The sequence below is a fragment of the Astatotilapia calliptera genome, chromosome 3 (genome assembly GCF_964374335.1).
Source record: "Astatotilapia calliptera chromosome 3, fAstCal68.1, whole genome shotgun sequence".
NCBI lineage: Eukaryota > Metazoa > Chordata > Actinopteri > Cichliformes > Cichlidae > Astatotilapia > Astatotilapia calliptera.
The window spans coordinates 38,533,037-38,550,218 of NC_137424.1; the positions used below are offsets into that span (position 1 = coordinate 38,533,037).

The 17,182-nt window shown below is 40.7% G+C and overlaps 1 protein-coding gene across 4 annotated transcripts in view; it reads right to left on the minus strand.

The window, feature by feature from the left end:
• The window catches only part of LOC113018667 (RNA-binding protein with multiple splicing), a 36,007-nt gene continuing 18,825 nt past the window's right edge, over window positions 1-17,182 (minus strand). Inside the window, exons 5-9 of one of the 4 annotated variants that reach the window (XM_026161962.2) lie at window positions 15,604-15,754; window positions 12,420-12,547; window positions 8,509-8,578; window positions 1,039-1,158; window positions 124-543 (exon numbers count right to left, since the gene is read on the minus strand). In XM_026161962.2, coding sequence (XP_026017747.1) covers window positions 8,516-8,578; window positions 12,420-12,547; window positions 15,604-15,754 — 342 coding nt within the window. In that variant the 3' untranslated portion in view covers window positions 124-543; window positions 1,039-1,158; window positions 8,509-8,515. Of the gene's footprint in view, window positions 544-1,038; window positions 1,159-8,508; window positions 8,579-12,419; window positions 12,548-15,603; window positions 15,755-17,182 lie in introns of all 4 variants that reach the window. The other 3 variants (XM_026161963.2, XM_026161965.2, XM_026161964.2) reach the window with 3 other exon arrangements.

Below are 17,182 nucleotides of genomic sequence, written 5' to 3' on the forward strand. Positions count from 1 at the left end.
TTGATTACAAAAATACCTTTTTGTATTTCTTTAAAATATCTAAAAATGTACAGCATTGTTTTTTCGTTGTTTTCTCTCTCACGCTCTATTTTTTTTGTTTTTTTTGCAAAGTCATGCGTCAACATGTAATTTCATAATCATAATAACATTAATATGAATGATATACAGAATAGTAATAATTATAGTCATATAATAACATTACTCAGTAGCACTTTAGCCACACTTCCGGGCGTCTGCAAAGTGGCTGCATAAAACAACGTTTGCACTCCTTTTAGGTGGCCGGCTTTACACCCGCACGTAGAGGATGCAGAGACCAGCTAGGCGGGCGATGCAGTCAGTCGGTAAACAAAGAGCGCGGACGCCTTTGTTGTGCATGCCTGGTACCTTTCACGGAGGTGTCAGAGGAGGTGTAGCCAAGCGCTGCCTGTAAATTTACGTAACAGTATAAAAAAGATTTGGAGGGACTTTCGGGGAGGGGGGGGACTCGATGTGTGATGGAGGCTGGGGTCTAGTATGTCCTGAGGCCCATGAGGCTGCTGCTGCCTGAAAGAGAAAGACAGAACGACAGCAGGGTGAGGCTGAAGTTCGCAAATGTATAATGGGAACACCGGGGATTACGTGGAAACACTAACAGCCGTAAAAGTCACACAGATTTTTTTAAATCCCCACCCGATCCAGTGCCAAGACCACACCCACATTCAATGCACGCGCGCTCTATCTCGCGCTTAAATTCTGGTGTATTTGTTCAAAACATTTCGCAAATCTCAAACATGCACAGATGAAAGTCGACACGGTGTCAGTACAGTTTGGCGCTGCTTCCTTCATTCAAGTGGATGTTTTTGACTGATGCTGTCTCTCAAATTTGTATTTTTTATTTTTAAAAAAAGGACTTTCACACCTTTTCCTGCAAATCTACACTTTCAAAACCCCCCGTCTCCCCTGCAGGGGCCCGCTACACGGGCGACGAGGTGCGATCTACACCTTTTGTCCTCGCCTGTTGGGATCAACGGTTGTGACGTTCCGAGACGTAGAACTCACCGACGGTGCGCTGCTCCAGCAGCTGGAGTTAGGTCGGTCCTCCTGGTTTCTAATAGGACACGAGAGGCAATCGGCAACGCCCGTCACAGCCGGCCACGGCCACCATCACACATCAGGAACCTGAGCACACAAAAGGAGACAGTTGGAATAAATCCTTTTGATGATGTTTCAGAGGAGTGAATTTTGGTTTTATTTCAACAAAAATGTATGATTTTTAAATGTTCTCAAGCTCTTCGATTACTGGTATGACAAAGTTCAGCTGCATTGAACACACTGGTATATGTTTGAAGGGCAACGCAGCAGCTTATTAGTGTCAGTTTTACAAAGTTACAAAGTTGTTAATCGCATGATTTTGTTACTTTCACTACACAAATTCTCTATTTATTTGCAAAAGAGAGAAAAAAGATAAACACAACTGTCTAACCTCATGGAGCGAAGACAAAAATGGCAGAGAGGTCAACAACTTTCGAATGGTGGTGATTACGTGGTGGACATTACTTAGAATTTGTTGCACAAAGGGGAAATCATTTCTGACAGTAAAGGGACCCATACCCAGGAACGAGATCCATTCTTTCCGATTGCCTGTAAAGGCAACACAATACACAATATTACAGAGCAGGTATCAAAAGACCCCTGGATCCAGAGCGATAATTAAGCTGATTGTACAGTGTGGTGCAAAAGTCTTGAGCCTCCCATAATTTCTCTATATTTTACGTCTGAGGAACAAGACTTTCTAGTCATTTTTAAAGTGGTCTTGTGCAATAGTTCTCCAAGCTTTCTGAAAGTATTTCAAAGTTTTTCTTTGAACACTGGCTGCTGTTTCACTCATTTAGTCCAGTTCTTGACCATTTCGTTTATTTGCATATCCATGTAACACTGACCTATCAAACATAGAAAAGGCACAAAAATCAAGGGATGAACTAGAGTTTTGTCTACATAACTTGTTCTCGTTTATTTAAATACATCTACAAAAATGTCAAAGATAATAATTTTGAAGGGTATAAAATAGTTATTTCTTCATTTTTCAGCATCTCAAACACACTTTTACAGAAACATACCTAGATGGAAAAACACACAATGACACAGTATCAGTCAAGGACTGGCCTCGAAGCAGTGTGGGATCATCGTGATAGGAAACAGAACAAAAGGTAGCCGACGTCTAAAGAAGAGCTTTGAATGTTCTTCAAGAAGCCTGGAGAACTATTCCTGAAGACTACTTAAAGAAAATTTTAAAAAGCTTTTCTAAGATAGTTCAGACTGTGTTGAAGAATAAAGGTGGTCATACCAATTATTGAATTTCAAGCTTGTCACTGTTTTTTCCTTATATACTGTATTTCCATGTATTTTTGCACGTATTTGTGCAAATTTCTGTGCCTGTTTTCAATTATCCTGGCAAAATATAAAGAAGTGAGGGGTGACTCAAGACTTATATATGTATATCAATCTGAAAGACTGATTTTAAACAAATACAGAGATATGCACTGGTTCAGACATAGTAAAGGAAATCTTGCCTATGTTATACTACTATAGTGACTTCTGTGTAACATCCTTTCTGGCTGGTTTTCCTGTGTTGACGCTAAAATAACAACACAAAAAACCCCACTATCATATGTCTGCTCTACACATTAAATCAGGGATTTATGCCGGTATGTGTGCACATGAAAGGCTTAATGCTGTGTCATAACCTGGCACTTATGTGGAAATGTATCCTAGGCAATGTTGTGGAGTAACACGACAGTGATCTAAGCAGCAGTGTAACTAATTTCTTTGTTACAGAGGAAAAATCAATAGTGTATCTTGTTTCTTTAAAATCAGTAGCTCAAAAGAGACGAAACCAAGCAGCAGAAGACATCTTAAGTCAAGACTCGAGCCACATACAGAAGCCCATTGTCCAGCAGTTTTGTCAGGACGTGTATTACACAGTTTTATTTGTGAACTATTATTGTAATATCATGTCCATTCAGAAGTCTTTCAAGCTCAAAGTTTTGCATTGTCACAGGATGTCTGCCTGACATGATCTTCCACAAACCCCCAACCTCCACACTTCAAAGAGAAAGGTCAACCATGCAAGCTCCCACACCAGATGGATCACCAAAAATAGGAATTTGAGTTTGGGGGGACTCGGTGGAACAATAAACAATTACTAATCCAAATATGACCTTAAGAGAAAGAAGGAGCTGGATAGACTGTTCAGAGAACAGTGCGTTTTTGAAGGGGGATGGCTGGCCTAGCTAATGCCCCATTGCGTGTTCAATCAGGGATGAGGCAATCGATGCGTTATACAGCCGCTTGGCTAAACTGATGCGACGCATACTTCCAGAGCACCCTGTTTGTTCTGGCTGAGACACCAAGGTTAAAGATTGGGTTGATCATTGAACATGTCTGTGCGGATTAGGGAAAGGTTTAGTGATTTGTCGGCTTAATGTGTTACATCCAATAACTCGGCCTGGGCGCATGATGTGAGATAAGTAAACAAGCAGTTCTGAGTGTGGGAGGTGACTCGGTTTCTCGTGAATGTGTGGGTTGTTTCCTTTTTTTCCCAAAATTTTCAACCAGGTTTCGTGTCGCAAATGTTCGACCCGGTGTTATCACTGACACGGTGCTGCAAATGAAGAAGAGAGGACCTTTTTGTTCTTTCTTTTTATGTCTGTAAAATTTCTCTTTCAACATGTCTTTGTAAACTTTGGGTTTCAGATGAAAAAAACCTCCCAAAAATGTCCCTCGGATTCCTAATCTGCCTTTAAAGGGGTCAAAAAAATCTACAGTTTACAAAATGAACTCAGGCTTGATGTCAGTTTTTGTGAAAAAATGATGAAAAAGCAACAGCAACAACAAAAAACTGTAAAATATATCTAATATCGAGCTAAAACTTCAAACACACCCCTGTGGTCCTTTAAGATCTCTACCTGCGCAGCGTGGCCATGAAAAAGATCGCCGTCTGAAACCCCTTTAATCCGGGGAAAAGCCTTTAGGCCCTGGCTGTGTTTCTCACATACCAGCAATAACTGCTGGAGCTGGGTGGTGATGAATGCAGCTGCTGACATGTATCCAGCTCCTACAAGCTGGTGCCACAGTGCAGCTACACTGTACTATACACTGTGTGTGTTTGTGTGTGTGCGTGTGTGCATCTGTCAGCAGGGGGTGGAAGAATAAAGTCCCACTTCCTTATTAGAAAGGGCCCCAGCTGGCCCTCAGCTCTCCTCCAGTGGGAGTTAGTGCAACATTGTGCAGGAACCATGGGTTTTGTCAGGCTATTGGCCAAAAAAGCTCCTGAAGGCAGGCAGCCAGGCTGCATACACACGCACATTTGTCTCTTTCAGGGTCACACACAGGCATGCATGATAGGGGTTTTACACCCCCCTACACTTCCTCACCATGTCTTGTCAGATGGAAAATCCGGATTACCTTTCCCTCCAGTTCACTGGGCATTAATGTCCACTATTAGGTTGTCTTTGGAACCTAAGACCAGAGCACGAATGTCAAATATAGTTCAGGTTCTCAAACAGCCAGACGACTGACCAGACAAAGCCTCCTGGGGGGATCACAAGAACAAAAACTTAAAGCCTCTAATAAAAACCAGTAGCTGCTTAAACTTGCATGAGGTGCTGTAAATAAAGTTGTTGTTTTGTTAAACAGCACTTTCCTAGAGAGGCAGGAAGCCAGGTGATTGGGACAACTCATTACCAGTCACGCCTGAATGCTACCTCACTTCCAGCTGTTCACACATGCACATTCAGGCCTGCAGTTACGCTTCCTAAGTCGCATACTCAGACAGTGAGTGGTCTCCGTTCGTCGACAAGTAGCGACCGACCACAGGCCTCTCTGAACCGCAGAGCTGCGGGCTTTTGTGAGCGTGCATCTCTCAAGTTTACCCAGTTAGCTTTAGCAACAAATTCACAAATCTTGTCCTTTCTGCTGTTTTTGTAAAGACAATATCAGACAGATTGCACAACAGTGGTGCAACACAGACGCCTTCTTTCCCTAACCTCTGTTCAAGTTTATTCTTGTAGTCATGCAGCTAAAAATATTTCACAAGTATTCTGCCCAGCAGATTACATTGCACAAATCAGTTATACCCTCATCACAGCCAGCTTCGAGACATCGAGTGCAAGTCGACTGCATTTATTTGAAATGCGACGAAGGCCTAAAGACACTTGTAAGGATTAACTGTTTGTTTGCTAAGATGCAAAATGTCAGGGGCAGCCTTCAGTAGTAAGGTTAACTCAACAAGGCAGACACTGAGCTACATAAGTGTCATTCAGTTTTACTATGGCAACATGGTTACTGGGGAGATGTGTTTTAGAGCATCAGTAATATCCCTGCAGCTCTACTTTGAACACAAGTAGCACATGTGTAACATAAGCTACTCTTAATAGATTTATTTATGAGACTGCTTTTGTCCACTGTAAAATCATCTCTTCTATCATTTTAATTAATACTGTAGCTTGCATTATGCTGCAATACACCTGTATATAATATATATTCTTGCTTCCCCACCTATGGTTTAGGATTGTGTTTAGGAAAGCTTGTCTTTCTAGAAACCAGATTGAGGATCGAGGGAAAGAAACCTTTAGAGGTCCCACGTAAAAATTTGTGTTTAGTGATTCTAGGAGGATGTTAAAGTGTTTATTTAGAAGCATTCAGGCAATATTGGAAGCAATATAATTGGAGTGAAAGAAACAAAAACAAATCCCCTTAAAGCCGAGGCAAGTAAATCAAGAAAGTATCGGCGTGAATAGATGCAAGTAAGCGTGAGCTGTCTTCTGTAATGTTGATGAACCGAAGCTTTTCTTTTGTTTGCATACCGTGTGTGCTCGTCTGTCTGAAGCTTTATGTTTGAACATGTAGTAATGCTGCACACTGCATAATTTGTGTGCTCCTGCACCAGTCACCTGTAATTATAACAATATTCTGACTGGATGTCTCGGCTGCACTTTGCCCTCCACCGTGAGCCGGATGTGGGGTCGTTGCTGTTTCACTCAGGGCCTAATATCCACTGGGGCAGCCTGACCAGCCAAACGACTTCCTTCTGGTTTGATAGAGAAGTAATTATTTCCTCCAAGCCCCTCCCTCCTTCCTCTTTTGTACACCCCACCCACCCCCCACCCACCGCAGGCAGAGAAGGAGTCATAGAAACATCCAAATTACTCAAATGGCTCGTTTTCCTCACACAGCATGTTTACATGTCAAGAAACGGACATGTAAGCTATGATGTAGGCTTCGAAGGAGGTGATGGAGGAGTAGCACCAATCAACAGCTTGATGAATGTTAGGCTCCACACTAGCACCTCCACCACCACCCACCCACTCCCTGCTGACTCCCTGTGGGGTTGGGGCAACATGTTTCTTCCTGTCCTGAGACTGAAGGGAGGGTACTGGTGACAGTGCGACTGGCGCCACATGCACACACACAGAGTCAGAGCCAACAGAGATACACAGACTAGCAGGGGATTTGTTTTGCTTTGTGGTTTTGTTTTTCTGCAAGCACAACAGCGTTCAGTTTGTCTGAACCCCCAAGCAAAGCGCACGTGCTGCATTGCTCATGCGTGGTTATAGCTGACTCATGTACTTATCAAAGCACTTATTAGCACCTGTGTACCGTCTGCCGCTCCACTAAAATTAAGTCATCTGTAATTTATTTGAAATAAAGATCCCACGCTAATCAGTTTCTAATAAAGATTCATAAAAACGGCCCTTCCAGCAGTACCCAGGTACCTCAGTGGTTCTGGGTGAATATTTCCCATTTACGACCTTTTGGATCACGTCCTCCGTCTCCCTCGGCCCCATCTTTTTTATGCTTCTCCACTGTGCACTTTGTCAGAATGCAGAAATGCCAAAAACAGGGTTTTAAATTAAAAAATGTATTTCATCCTGCCAGGGTTTGACAAAATGACAAACAGCACCTAATATCTGTGCTATATAACTAACAACATTACACAACAATATTCCGTGTTTATTATAGCAATGCAAGAGCGGGTGCATAATAATAAACTTTCCCTCACACACAAGTATAATAAATATCAGCCGTCTTTCCGCTAGGCAGGTCTAATTTCCTCTGATCCTCCATAGAAAAACGACTGAGCACATGTAATCATATCTTAGAACTATTTCACTGCAGAAACCTGATGCTTGTCCTGAAATTGTAAAAAAATTGATCCTCATTAACTAAGGATGAAACACAAACAAAATCCAACTGTGTGGCTGCTTCAAAGACAGAGACCAGTTCAACTCAATTCAGTGTTATTTATGTAGTGCCAAATCAAGGTGCTTTATATTTTAAGGTAAAGATACTACTGATGCAGAGAAAACAGAGAACTCCAACAATCATATGACCACCTATGAACAAGCACTTTGGCAACAGTGGGAAGGATAAACTCCTTTATAACAGGAAGAAGTCTCCAGCAGAACCTGGCTCAGGGAGGTGCAGCCATCTGCAGTGACCAGGGGAAGAAAAAAAAGATTTCTTCCTGCTAAAAAAAAGAGTTTTTCATCTCCACTGTCACCAAAGCGCTTCCTCGTAGGGGTTGTCTGATTTTTGGGATTTCCTTTATATTATTGTAGGGGCTTTACTTTAAAGTTTTAAAGGATTCGTCTGTCAATGCATTTTAAGGTTTTCAGAGCTTTATTCCCACTGTGAATGGACAACTTTGAAATAGCTTAGAAAAAATAGCTTAGCAGCTTTGGTCGAGACAATTTGAGCACTTGACTTTACTTTTCAAATTAACGGTTTAAATCTTGTAAATTTTCTTCTGAACTTTGGCTGGAGTAGAGCTGATGTAAAAAGCAGCACAGAACAGAAATAGCCAGGTCTCAAAACTGTAGTGCGAGTAGTGAAAGAACTGAGTGACTTTCCCTGCAGCTGTGTTGCCTTTCAAAGCAGCTAGCATTAGCATTTTAGTCATATTTGCAAACCTCTTCTCGGTCTGATTTATTAAACGTTGGCATTGGCACTCATTGTATATTCTGTTTGACTTGCTGCTTTTGATGCCTGAGATCAACCATAACATCAATGGGAAAAGTCGACCCTCTGTACCTTGTGACCAGAGTGGGGAAAATAATGGAGTTCCCCTTTAGATCGCACCTTTCATCTCCTATGATCATGTGTGAGGAGCGTGTGTGGTTTCATCGAACCACAGGCTGTACTTTTGTTAGTAATTAGTATATATGTTTTTGACGTCTACTAGAGGAAACGTGACTAATTAGCCGGTTAGTTTGGCAGTTAGCAGGATGGACGTTTTGTGAGGTTTGAGGGCCAAAAGAGGTAAACACGCGTGAAGTAACACCCCGTGATATTCCTGGCATGTGTTTAAGATAACTCTACTCCTGTTTATGCAAAGTGTCATAACATTTACAAAAGAGGTTTCACACCAGAGTATGTACACTTCTTTGACGCAGCAGGGCAGGGAGCTATGTGTGCGTACGAGTGTGTGAGTGTGTGTTTGTGTGTGTGCATGTGTGTGCTGTTACTCACACATACTTCAGCAGAACTGCCTGGACTTCCATCCCTGAGGAGTTCCATCTGCAGGCGGGAGCCAACGAATCTAAACACACATAATCACATATTAACATAAAACTGTGGAGCCTAAAAGGTGAGCTCATGTTAACAGAAAGTAGATTGACCATCTCGCAACATCACACGGCAACGATCACTTTGCACGTGTCAGAATGTGTGCGTGAAGGGCGGCTCAGTCGTGGCCGCAGAGGAGACTGCTCGCCCTCTGTTTCTTTTGAGAGACAAGAGGGAGATCATAGTATTTAAAATTATACAAATACAGATCGTCTCAAAAGTGAGATCTGCAGGGAAGAGGCAGAGGGTCAGTCAGTGTGGGGTCGTTGGGGTCAGTCAACTGGCCTGACATGAATATACGACTCGATGTGTGCCATCTCAGGTAAGCAGATGCACACAAAAAAGATGCATTTAAATGAGTATTCGCAGTTTCTGTCGCTCTCTGCAAGCTGGTTCTGCCAAAGGTTTCTTCCTGTTAAAAGGGAGTTTTTCCTTCCCACTGTTGCCAAGTGCTTGCTCAAAGGGAGTCAGCCGATTGTTGTGGTTTTCTCTGTTTTATTGTGTTTACAATATAAAGTGCCTTGGAGTGACTGTTGTTGTGATTTGGCACTATATAAATAATACTGAATTGAATTGAATAAAAAAAAAGTGATGCAGCTAAAAGTGGCTAATGCTGCCAGCTGGGAGCAGAAGCTACACTGCTGTAGCTCAAGATCAGTCTCAGTGAATGTGTGTGAAGTTTTTTTGTACTTTTGTTTGATGCCTCAGTTTTAAAATTGTTTGAATAGAGTATCTCCCTCTGTGTTTAAAAAGTATTACAATGGCTCGTTCTTACTCATAATATCCTACTCATTGTTATTTTCGTCTAGCGTCTTTACTGTTGTGGTTATTGATTATCTCCACTCATTACACTCATATTTCAGCTGTAATTTACTTGCAATTAAAACATTTAATTAATTGACATAAGTAGTTTTCTTTATTTATTTTCGAAATCTCATTAAACATCACAATAATAAGATTAAAGAGAATTCTTTTGGCTAGATGTGATTTCTGATAGCCACATATTGTTTTTCCTTAAACAGCAGCCAGGGTAAGGCAGCAGAATTAGCAGTCTGATGGTTTGCATGTACAGAGTAGTCTGAGAGATGATGTCCCAGCCTGAATTATAGCCTCAGTTCGCCACTGAGTCTGACGTCCTCAGGGCGGGACCTCTTCCATTAATTTAATACACTTTGGCTTCGTTCCTACTACTCTGTTAGTGAGCAGAACACGTAGCATGATGCTCTAAAGGAGGACAACCTCAGCCAGAACATCCACAGTAAAACACTGACACTGTGTTCTTCCACTCGTCAGATCTCTTCCACTATATTGTACAAACGTGATTAACTTCGTGACATTTGATTTGGGTCTTTTGAAAAAAGTGCAGGACATATAGAATTTTTCCCATTTCATTTCTCTTTTTAAAAATCAAGCAGTAGCTAGCTATTTGCACTAGCCAGTGGTAACATTAAGGCAACCATGAAGGACTAGCATAGGAAATAGATTTGGACTGGAGTGACTGGATCCCGTTGGGCAAAGGGTAGAGAGCTCTGCAGTGATGGCACAGCTTTAGCCCTCATTGCTTAAATGGTTTGGAATAAACTGACTCACTAAAATCAAAAACATCTTTCTTGTCGTACTTATTATTTTTCCAGTTTTCCCGTTTAGCTCAAGGTCGGTATCCACAACGCATCCACAACGTACAACGCATCCACTTAACACACTGTTTGCTGCTACAACTACACATGTTTCTTTTCCAAATATTTATTTATAAGTGACTTATGTATGTATGTATGTATATATATGTATATATTGTACTATTCTTAGTTAGCGTATTGTCTGTCTTGTCTTAATGTTGGTTTAAAATGGAGCACTGTAACAAAAAATAATTTCCCCCAGGGATCAATAAAGTATTCTGATTCTGATTCTGATCTGCGGTAGTGATCACGGTATCACTAATGTGCACAAGTTTGACCGCTCTAAACATCAGTAACTATGAAAACATGGCAATATGTAGGCTGGTAATTAGTTAACTAATTATTTTGGTGTATTATTATTGTGGGCTTCACAGAAATGCGCACTGCTGTCTGTCCCTCTGGTCCATTTAAAGGGCCAGTTTCTTCAAAATGACCAAAGCTGGCAGGCTTCAAAGAATACATACATCATTCCCATCCAGAGCACAGGCACTGTTTTACTGCTTCACCACGAGAAAATGGAAATATACTAACTATTATAACATAACATGAATTGATTTTCTCGTCCGTCCTCGTTTTTTCAGTTATCAGCTGCCACTGGTGTGAATATACTCGATGCATGTGGGAAAATGCCAGCTAGGCAGATTCTTGCATTCATTTCAAATGCTGACATCATCTGAGCTTCAGCTAGTGTTTTCGCCCGGAGGCCTTTATACTTAAATAACCTTAGTATCTATATTATAAGTGGAAATGCTCAATTTTCCCTCGAGCAGAGAAAAGCAACACCACATGACTGTATAACACATTGAGTTTGAAACACTGCAAAGTGAGCAGTGAGAGCTTGCATTCAAAACCGTACATACTGTATGCGTGGCATTAAGACTGCATGAGGGCCTGCCTGCATCAAACGCTCTTCATGAGAAGAATTTCAAGAGATCGATAATGAACTTTAACATGAACTCACAGCAGAGCTGCGCAGATTAGAAGACCTCAATAAACTGGATCATGGCTGGTTGGAAAAGAAGGATTTGCTATAATTAATGAGGTAGATGGAGGTAAAATGATCCAAACCCTTTGTACAGCTGCAGATTTTAGCTGTGCAGATTAAGCAGCTACAAGATCTGAAAACTGTGTCCTGTGATGCCATTTTTAACATTATCTTGGTGTTGAATTCTTTATTTCATACTACCTGGTGGTGCAATGGTATCACTGTCATCTCATTGCAAGAAGGTGTCTAATTTGAAGCCAGCTGTGACCTCTCTGTGTGGAGTTTGCATGTACTTTCTGTGTGGAGGTTGTCACACAGTCCAAAGACTTACACAGTGGGTTAAGTGGTGATTCTAAATTATATGTGGATGTAAATGTATCCATGCATGGATACATTCAGGATTTTAGTCTAAAATAAAAAGCAAAACAGGACAAATCAGTTTCAGTTTGAGGAATTTATTTTTTACTGATTTAAAAAAGTATCATTTGGAATTTGTGGAAGAGTTATTTTTCCTGCTTGGACCTCCTAAAACTCAGCCCAAACCACAGGCTCCATTATGTGACATGCAGTTTGAGAGTGAGGTGAACAGCTAAGTTTACTTCGATTTCTGGAAGGTGCTGGGATCGGGTAACAGCTCCGCTGAGAAGGGTTGGTGAAAATGGACTGACAATTCAATTATTTATAAACTCACTAATTTCAGCACCAATGTAACAATTAAATTATACCAAAATTCTGCCTTCACTGTGCTACTGGTGCAGCAGATGAACATGACTGATCAGTATCAGCGGCAATAGTTATATATATGTTTGCACTTGAAAGTGTTTCAATAAAAGTCAACATGAAAACCTGCAGCCAAAGAAAATGTGTATTTAGATGCTTTTATAGAGAAGCAGCTTGTTTACACTGATGAAACTGAGTGATGCTGGGTATACATTTCCTTGTCTGTAAGGAAAATAACTCCCCAGCCCCAAAAATAGATAGACATTTGATTTAAACATGACTGTGTTTAACAGTGACAATGGGTCATGTGTGCTCTGAGGTGCACCTGTGGGATGAAGCAGAGAGTGATAACAGGGCTGACGGCAGCAGGTCTTTGTGAGGTGGGCTAGGTGACTGAGGCGGCGGTGGCGGTGGGGGAGGGGAGGTGGGTTTACCTGAGCGTGGAGCGAGGAGGGGTAGGTGAAAGCGGGTGGAAGGGCCGGCGACAGCTCCGCCGGGTACAGCGGGTATGAGGCCCACACGTCTGGGCTGCTGGGATAGAGAGCAGGCACTGTGAGCTCATCTGTGGAAAGAAGAAGAGGAGGAGTGGAGTGAGGAGAGTGGCAAGTGGATGGGTGGGGTGGCTAGAGAGACAGGGTGGAGGTGGCGGTGATGGTGGTGATTGTGAAGGTGGGTGCTGGGGGAATGTCAGTTGTCTGAAGTCGCTTCCTCTTGTTTAAACCAGAGACTGGGAGACAGACAGAGATACTCAAAAAAAGGGTTTTTTTAGAGGTAGGAGTAAAACTTCTGAAATTTGAGTTCATTTAGATAAGTTTTAAAATAACTACCCAAATAAAACTAGCCCAAATGCCGTTCTACACAACAGACCTTCTTCACAGTGGGTACTTTGATGTAATATGGTTGGTAAATACTGTTACAATAATCGTAACTGCAATCACATTACATATATCTACAATATTGTATGTTAAAGGCTGCTGTTAAAGGCTACATAAAGCTTTTGTGTTTAAGCATCATTCAGGCATCGAATAACCTCAAAATACATGAGAATAATAGTTTACTTTTTTGTTCATGATCTAATTATGATGAGGTGGTCAGGCTTTTCACAAAATGATTTTATTTTCTCTTTTTGATTAATACCTCCTGAAGAAACACAGGTGTTACTACTCACTGTAATTAAGGCTGCGTACATAAACAGAACAATGCCCTCATTACTGACATTAGTAACATCTGTGTTTATGTCATGTCAATACAGCCGAGAAAGATTTATTTTCTAAACTTGCAGCTTAACTACTGTCACGAGACAGAGACTGTCTACATAACTTTGAGTGTTTTTGTGGTTTGCTTCAGGCTGGAGTAAGAATGATCCATTCATTTTTCCGTAATAGAAAATATGTTTCTCTCGTCAAAGCTAACGTTAGCTTTGAGGAAAGCTAAAAGCTAACAGCAATTAGCTGTTAGCTTTACTACCTACATGTCTAACCCAGCATTGCTTAAAATGCTCAAGGCTATCAGAGGCAGCTAGAAAACCCAATACTATCAGCCACCACTAAACTTCATTTACATGTTCCTACATACGAGTGTTTCCATATTATAGCAACGAGTCTGGTTCCAGTGATTGTAAAACACATCGTTAAGACGCTTGAGGCAAAAGGATAATTTACATGAGTTAAGAGGCTGCTCATCTCTGAAATATAGTTATGTTTTAGACAGAACTATGATGATCCTCTTAACTCAAGCATCGTGAACAAGCAATTAGCTAGAAAAGCTAACAGCTAATAAATACTGCATTTATTAGCTATAGCTAATTGCTACAGCTAATATTAGCTGTTCATAATAAATACAGTATTTATTTGCTATAGCTAGTATTAGCTTGTTGCTGAACTTGATGAAGTTTCTGCTTTATCATCCCAAGCCAACAGTACCTATGAAAGCCTTGCTTAGCTTACAACATTATTGTGAACGTAGCCTTAGCTTCCCATATGGAAAAGAAACAGAAAAAACTTATAAAAGACTTGCATCAGATGTGGCCTACCTACTTGAATCATATAAGGCTTATATGATTTACTAATGAAAGTGGCCACTTTCATATATTTTTTAGTAAGTATCCAAAAAATACAAGTTTCATTTATATAATTTTTCTGGGGATCTTATATCTGTTTTCACTCTTGTATGCTTTTTATACAAGTTTCACACAAGACAGATACAAACGTTATAAGATTTATATATATCTTTTCCATATGGGTTACACTGTTTGATTATGAAATTTTAACCCAGAGATTTTTAGCCTTAGTATTTAGAAAAATGTCTTTACTATAAATCATCATGTAAATATTTAAAATGCCTTTTACAGAACCAGTATGGTCTAAAGATGTTTCTTTTAACCAATGCAGTGAACTAATATTAGCTTCATTAGCTTCATATATAGATAGTTGGACCTGCCATCGCTTTAGCCAGGAAAACTGATGTCCATCAGCCACTAATGTTATTATCTAGTCGCTTCTGAAATGCAGGACCTTTAGTTTCACAAATTAAAAATTTCAAGGGGAAATTTTATTAATTCAAAATGCACATGTATTATGCAAAAACCTTGACAGTATCTGAGAACGGTCATTGACACTACATGATTAGATTTCATACTTTAGGAGAGGTTGAGAGGAAACAATGTCAGACATCACGATTTACTTGCTAAATCAAGTGCAAAGTGACTGTGAAAAACGAGCATCGGTGCATGAGTTAGGAGACGGTGCTGAGTCGTACAGAGCGGGTGAGCATTTAAAAATGCAGGGAAAAAAACACAGCAGCTCATTGGATAATTAGCAGATAATCTCGAGGAGCATTCCCTGTGCTCTCCATGTCTCCTGGTAACCATTTATCCAAGCATGATCACAAAGATGGCTGGTTTAAACATCTCTTATCAGGAAATGACAGCAATTTCTCTCCTAGTGATTACGTCACGGTTTCATTAATCGTTTCCTTCCATTTTCCTCCGGGGCCTCATGCACACACCCTTTCCCCGGCTATAAAAAAATAAAACGATCTAAGATAAAAGCAGCTTGGTCATACAGGAAGAATGTACTACCACAGCTGGCCTATGTTTAACTATCAATAGCTGATTCTTTCAAAATCCTTAACTCTTGGAAAAATATTTAACCACAAGAAAAAAGAAAAAAAAAAGGTGGAAAGTCGCATTAGCAAATTATTATACACACATTGTACTTGAAGACCTTGAGTCCAAGTTATTAGAGTAAACGGTTAAAGCTGAAACATGCTCTGTTAATGAATCACTAGTCTAACATCATCAGTTAACACATCACAACGACAAACAGCATTACACGCCCGCACAAAATTAACGTTTCACAGAGGGACAAATACGTAAATGTTTAATTTAGGGGCAAACAAAACAGCATTCAATGAAAGAGACCTGCAGCAGACTCAACAGTCTCCTTTTCATGCACATTTACAACAACAGCACAGAAAAGCACCTCGATTACAAAATAATATCCTAAAAGGAAACAGCTGTCCAGTCCAGTACAGCCAGAGGAAGTAGCAATGCAGACGGACAATATGTAAAAGTAAGACAAACTCAGCGACAGGCGGGTAAACAGTCGGCGTACTCACATGGGTCTCTGCTTATGAACTGTGGCCCGGGGCTCTGCTGGGAAGGAGGGGGGTTGGGAGTGCCAACCAGCTTGTTTTTGGCCATCTTGGTGTTGGCCTTGGCGAACTCCAGCCGCAGAGTCTGGGGAATCTCTGGGTCAAATCGTACCCCCTGAGATTAATGAGACAGATATGTTAGCGCAAATATTGTTTAGTGGAAAGCTTTTAGGACAGGTGAGTCAGAACTGAGGGAGCACACTGACAGGGGTAATGCATATGGACAAGTCTTTAAAAAGGAAATATGAAGCATTTTAGCCGTGAGATTGTATCCATGTCTTAGCACTGAAAGCAGGTGTCATGAGTCATTCATCCCCAACCCCCGGGCCACGGACCGGTCCATGAGTCGTTTGGTACCGCGTCGCAAAAGTTGAGTCTCCGGTGTGAAATTTATGGTTTTCAGGGTTTTTATCGTTAACTCTGTTTCCCTGGGTGTTGTAGTTGTGTGTCTTATTTTGAAAGAAATATTTACACGTTATCAAAGCGACCAGAGCGCATTAAGGGGCAGAGAGGAGGATGTTACTCTCAATGTTTTTGGCGTATTTCAGGAGGACGCTGCTAATAAAGTTACACAATTACACAGTGAATTCGCGTTTATTATTATATTTATAAAATACCAAAGTTTTTGTCTTGGCAGTATAATTTTATTCTGTTGTATTTATTCACGACACCTCAAAGGCCGCTCCGTGAAAATACTGTCTGACTACTGTCTGACATTAAACTGGTCCGTGGCGCAGAAAAGATCGGGGACTGCTGCATTAATCAAAATCTGAGTTCTGCCATATCTGATATTCAGGGGTGCTTGAATTATGTTTTCATTATTATATGCAGTTGTGTTGAGGAATAATATTTCCTCAACACAACTGCATATAATCAGATTTATTGTTGTGATTAAATCAAGTTCATTTTCACAGCTACTATAACTTCTACATGCATGTTGTTGAATAGTAGACAGGTTGTTGTGGCACAGACAGAATACTGGAACCATGGATATTTCAGTTCTTGCATTTGGTTTCAACTTATCTTAAATTTCGACCGTTTACATATTTAAAATGTTTTTTTCCTCACATACTGCTCCCAGTCGAAATATAAGCACAGACAAGCTGTTTATAACGTTCTTATCTGTCTTTTGCTTTCCTGGAAGGTTTAGTGAAGTGAAATTAGCGCATGATCAGCATATGATGACGCTTTATGATGTTAAAAATGCAACAGCTAATACCTTGGTTTGGCAACCGTGCATTAAAGAGGCTGACCAAATAAATAAGTCTGCTCATCAGTGAAGCGATGATGTTATAAATAATAGGGAGCGACTGACAGACGTGCCGCCTTGTGCCTTTAAGTAGTGACGAAGCAGACTAATTTAGCCCACAGAACTTATTAGATAACGCGTACAGTTTCCATTGCTGCACTTCCTGTCTTGTTATCTGTTGTTTAGCTTGATCTGGAATTGTCACTTTGTACAGTACAATTTACTGCTGAAATCTTGGCGTGACGAGAGCGTTTTCATTTGTTTAGCCTTTGAAGCTGCTTATTCTGAGCGACA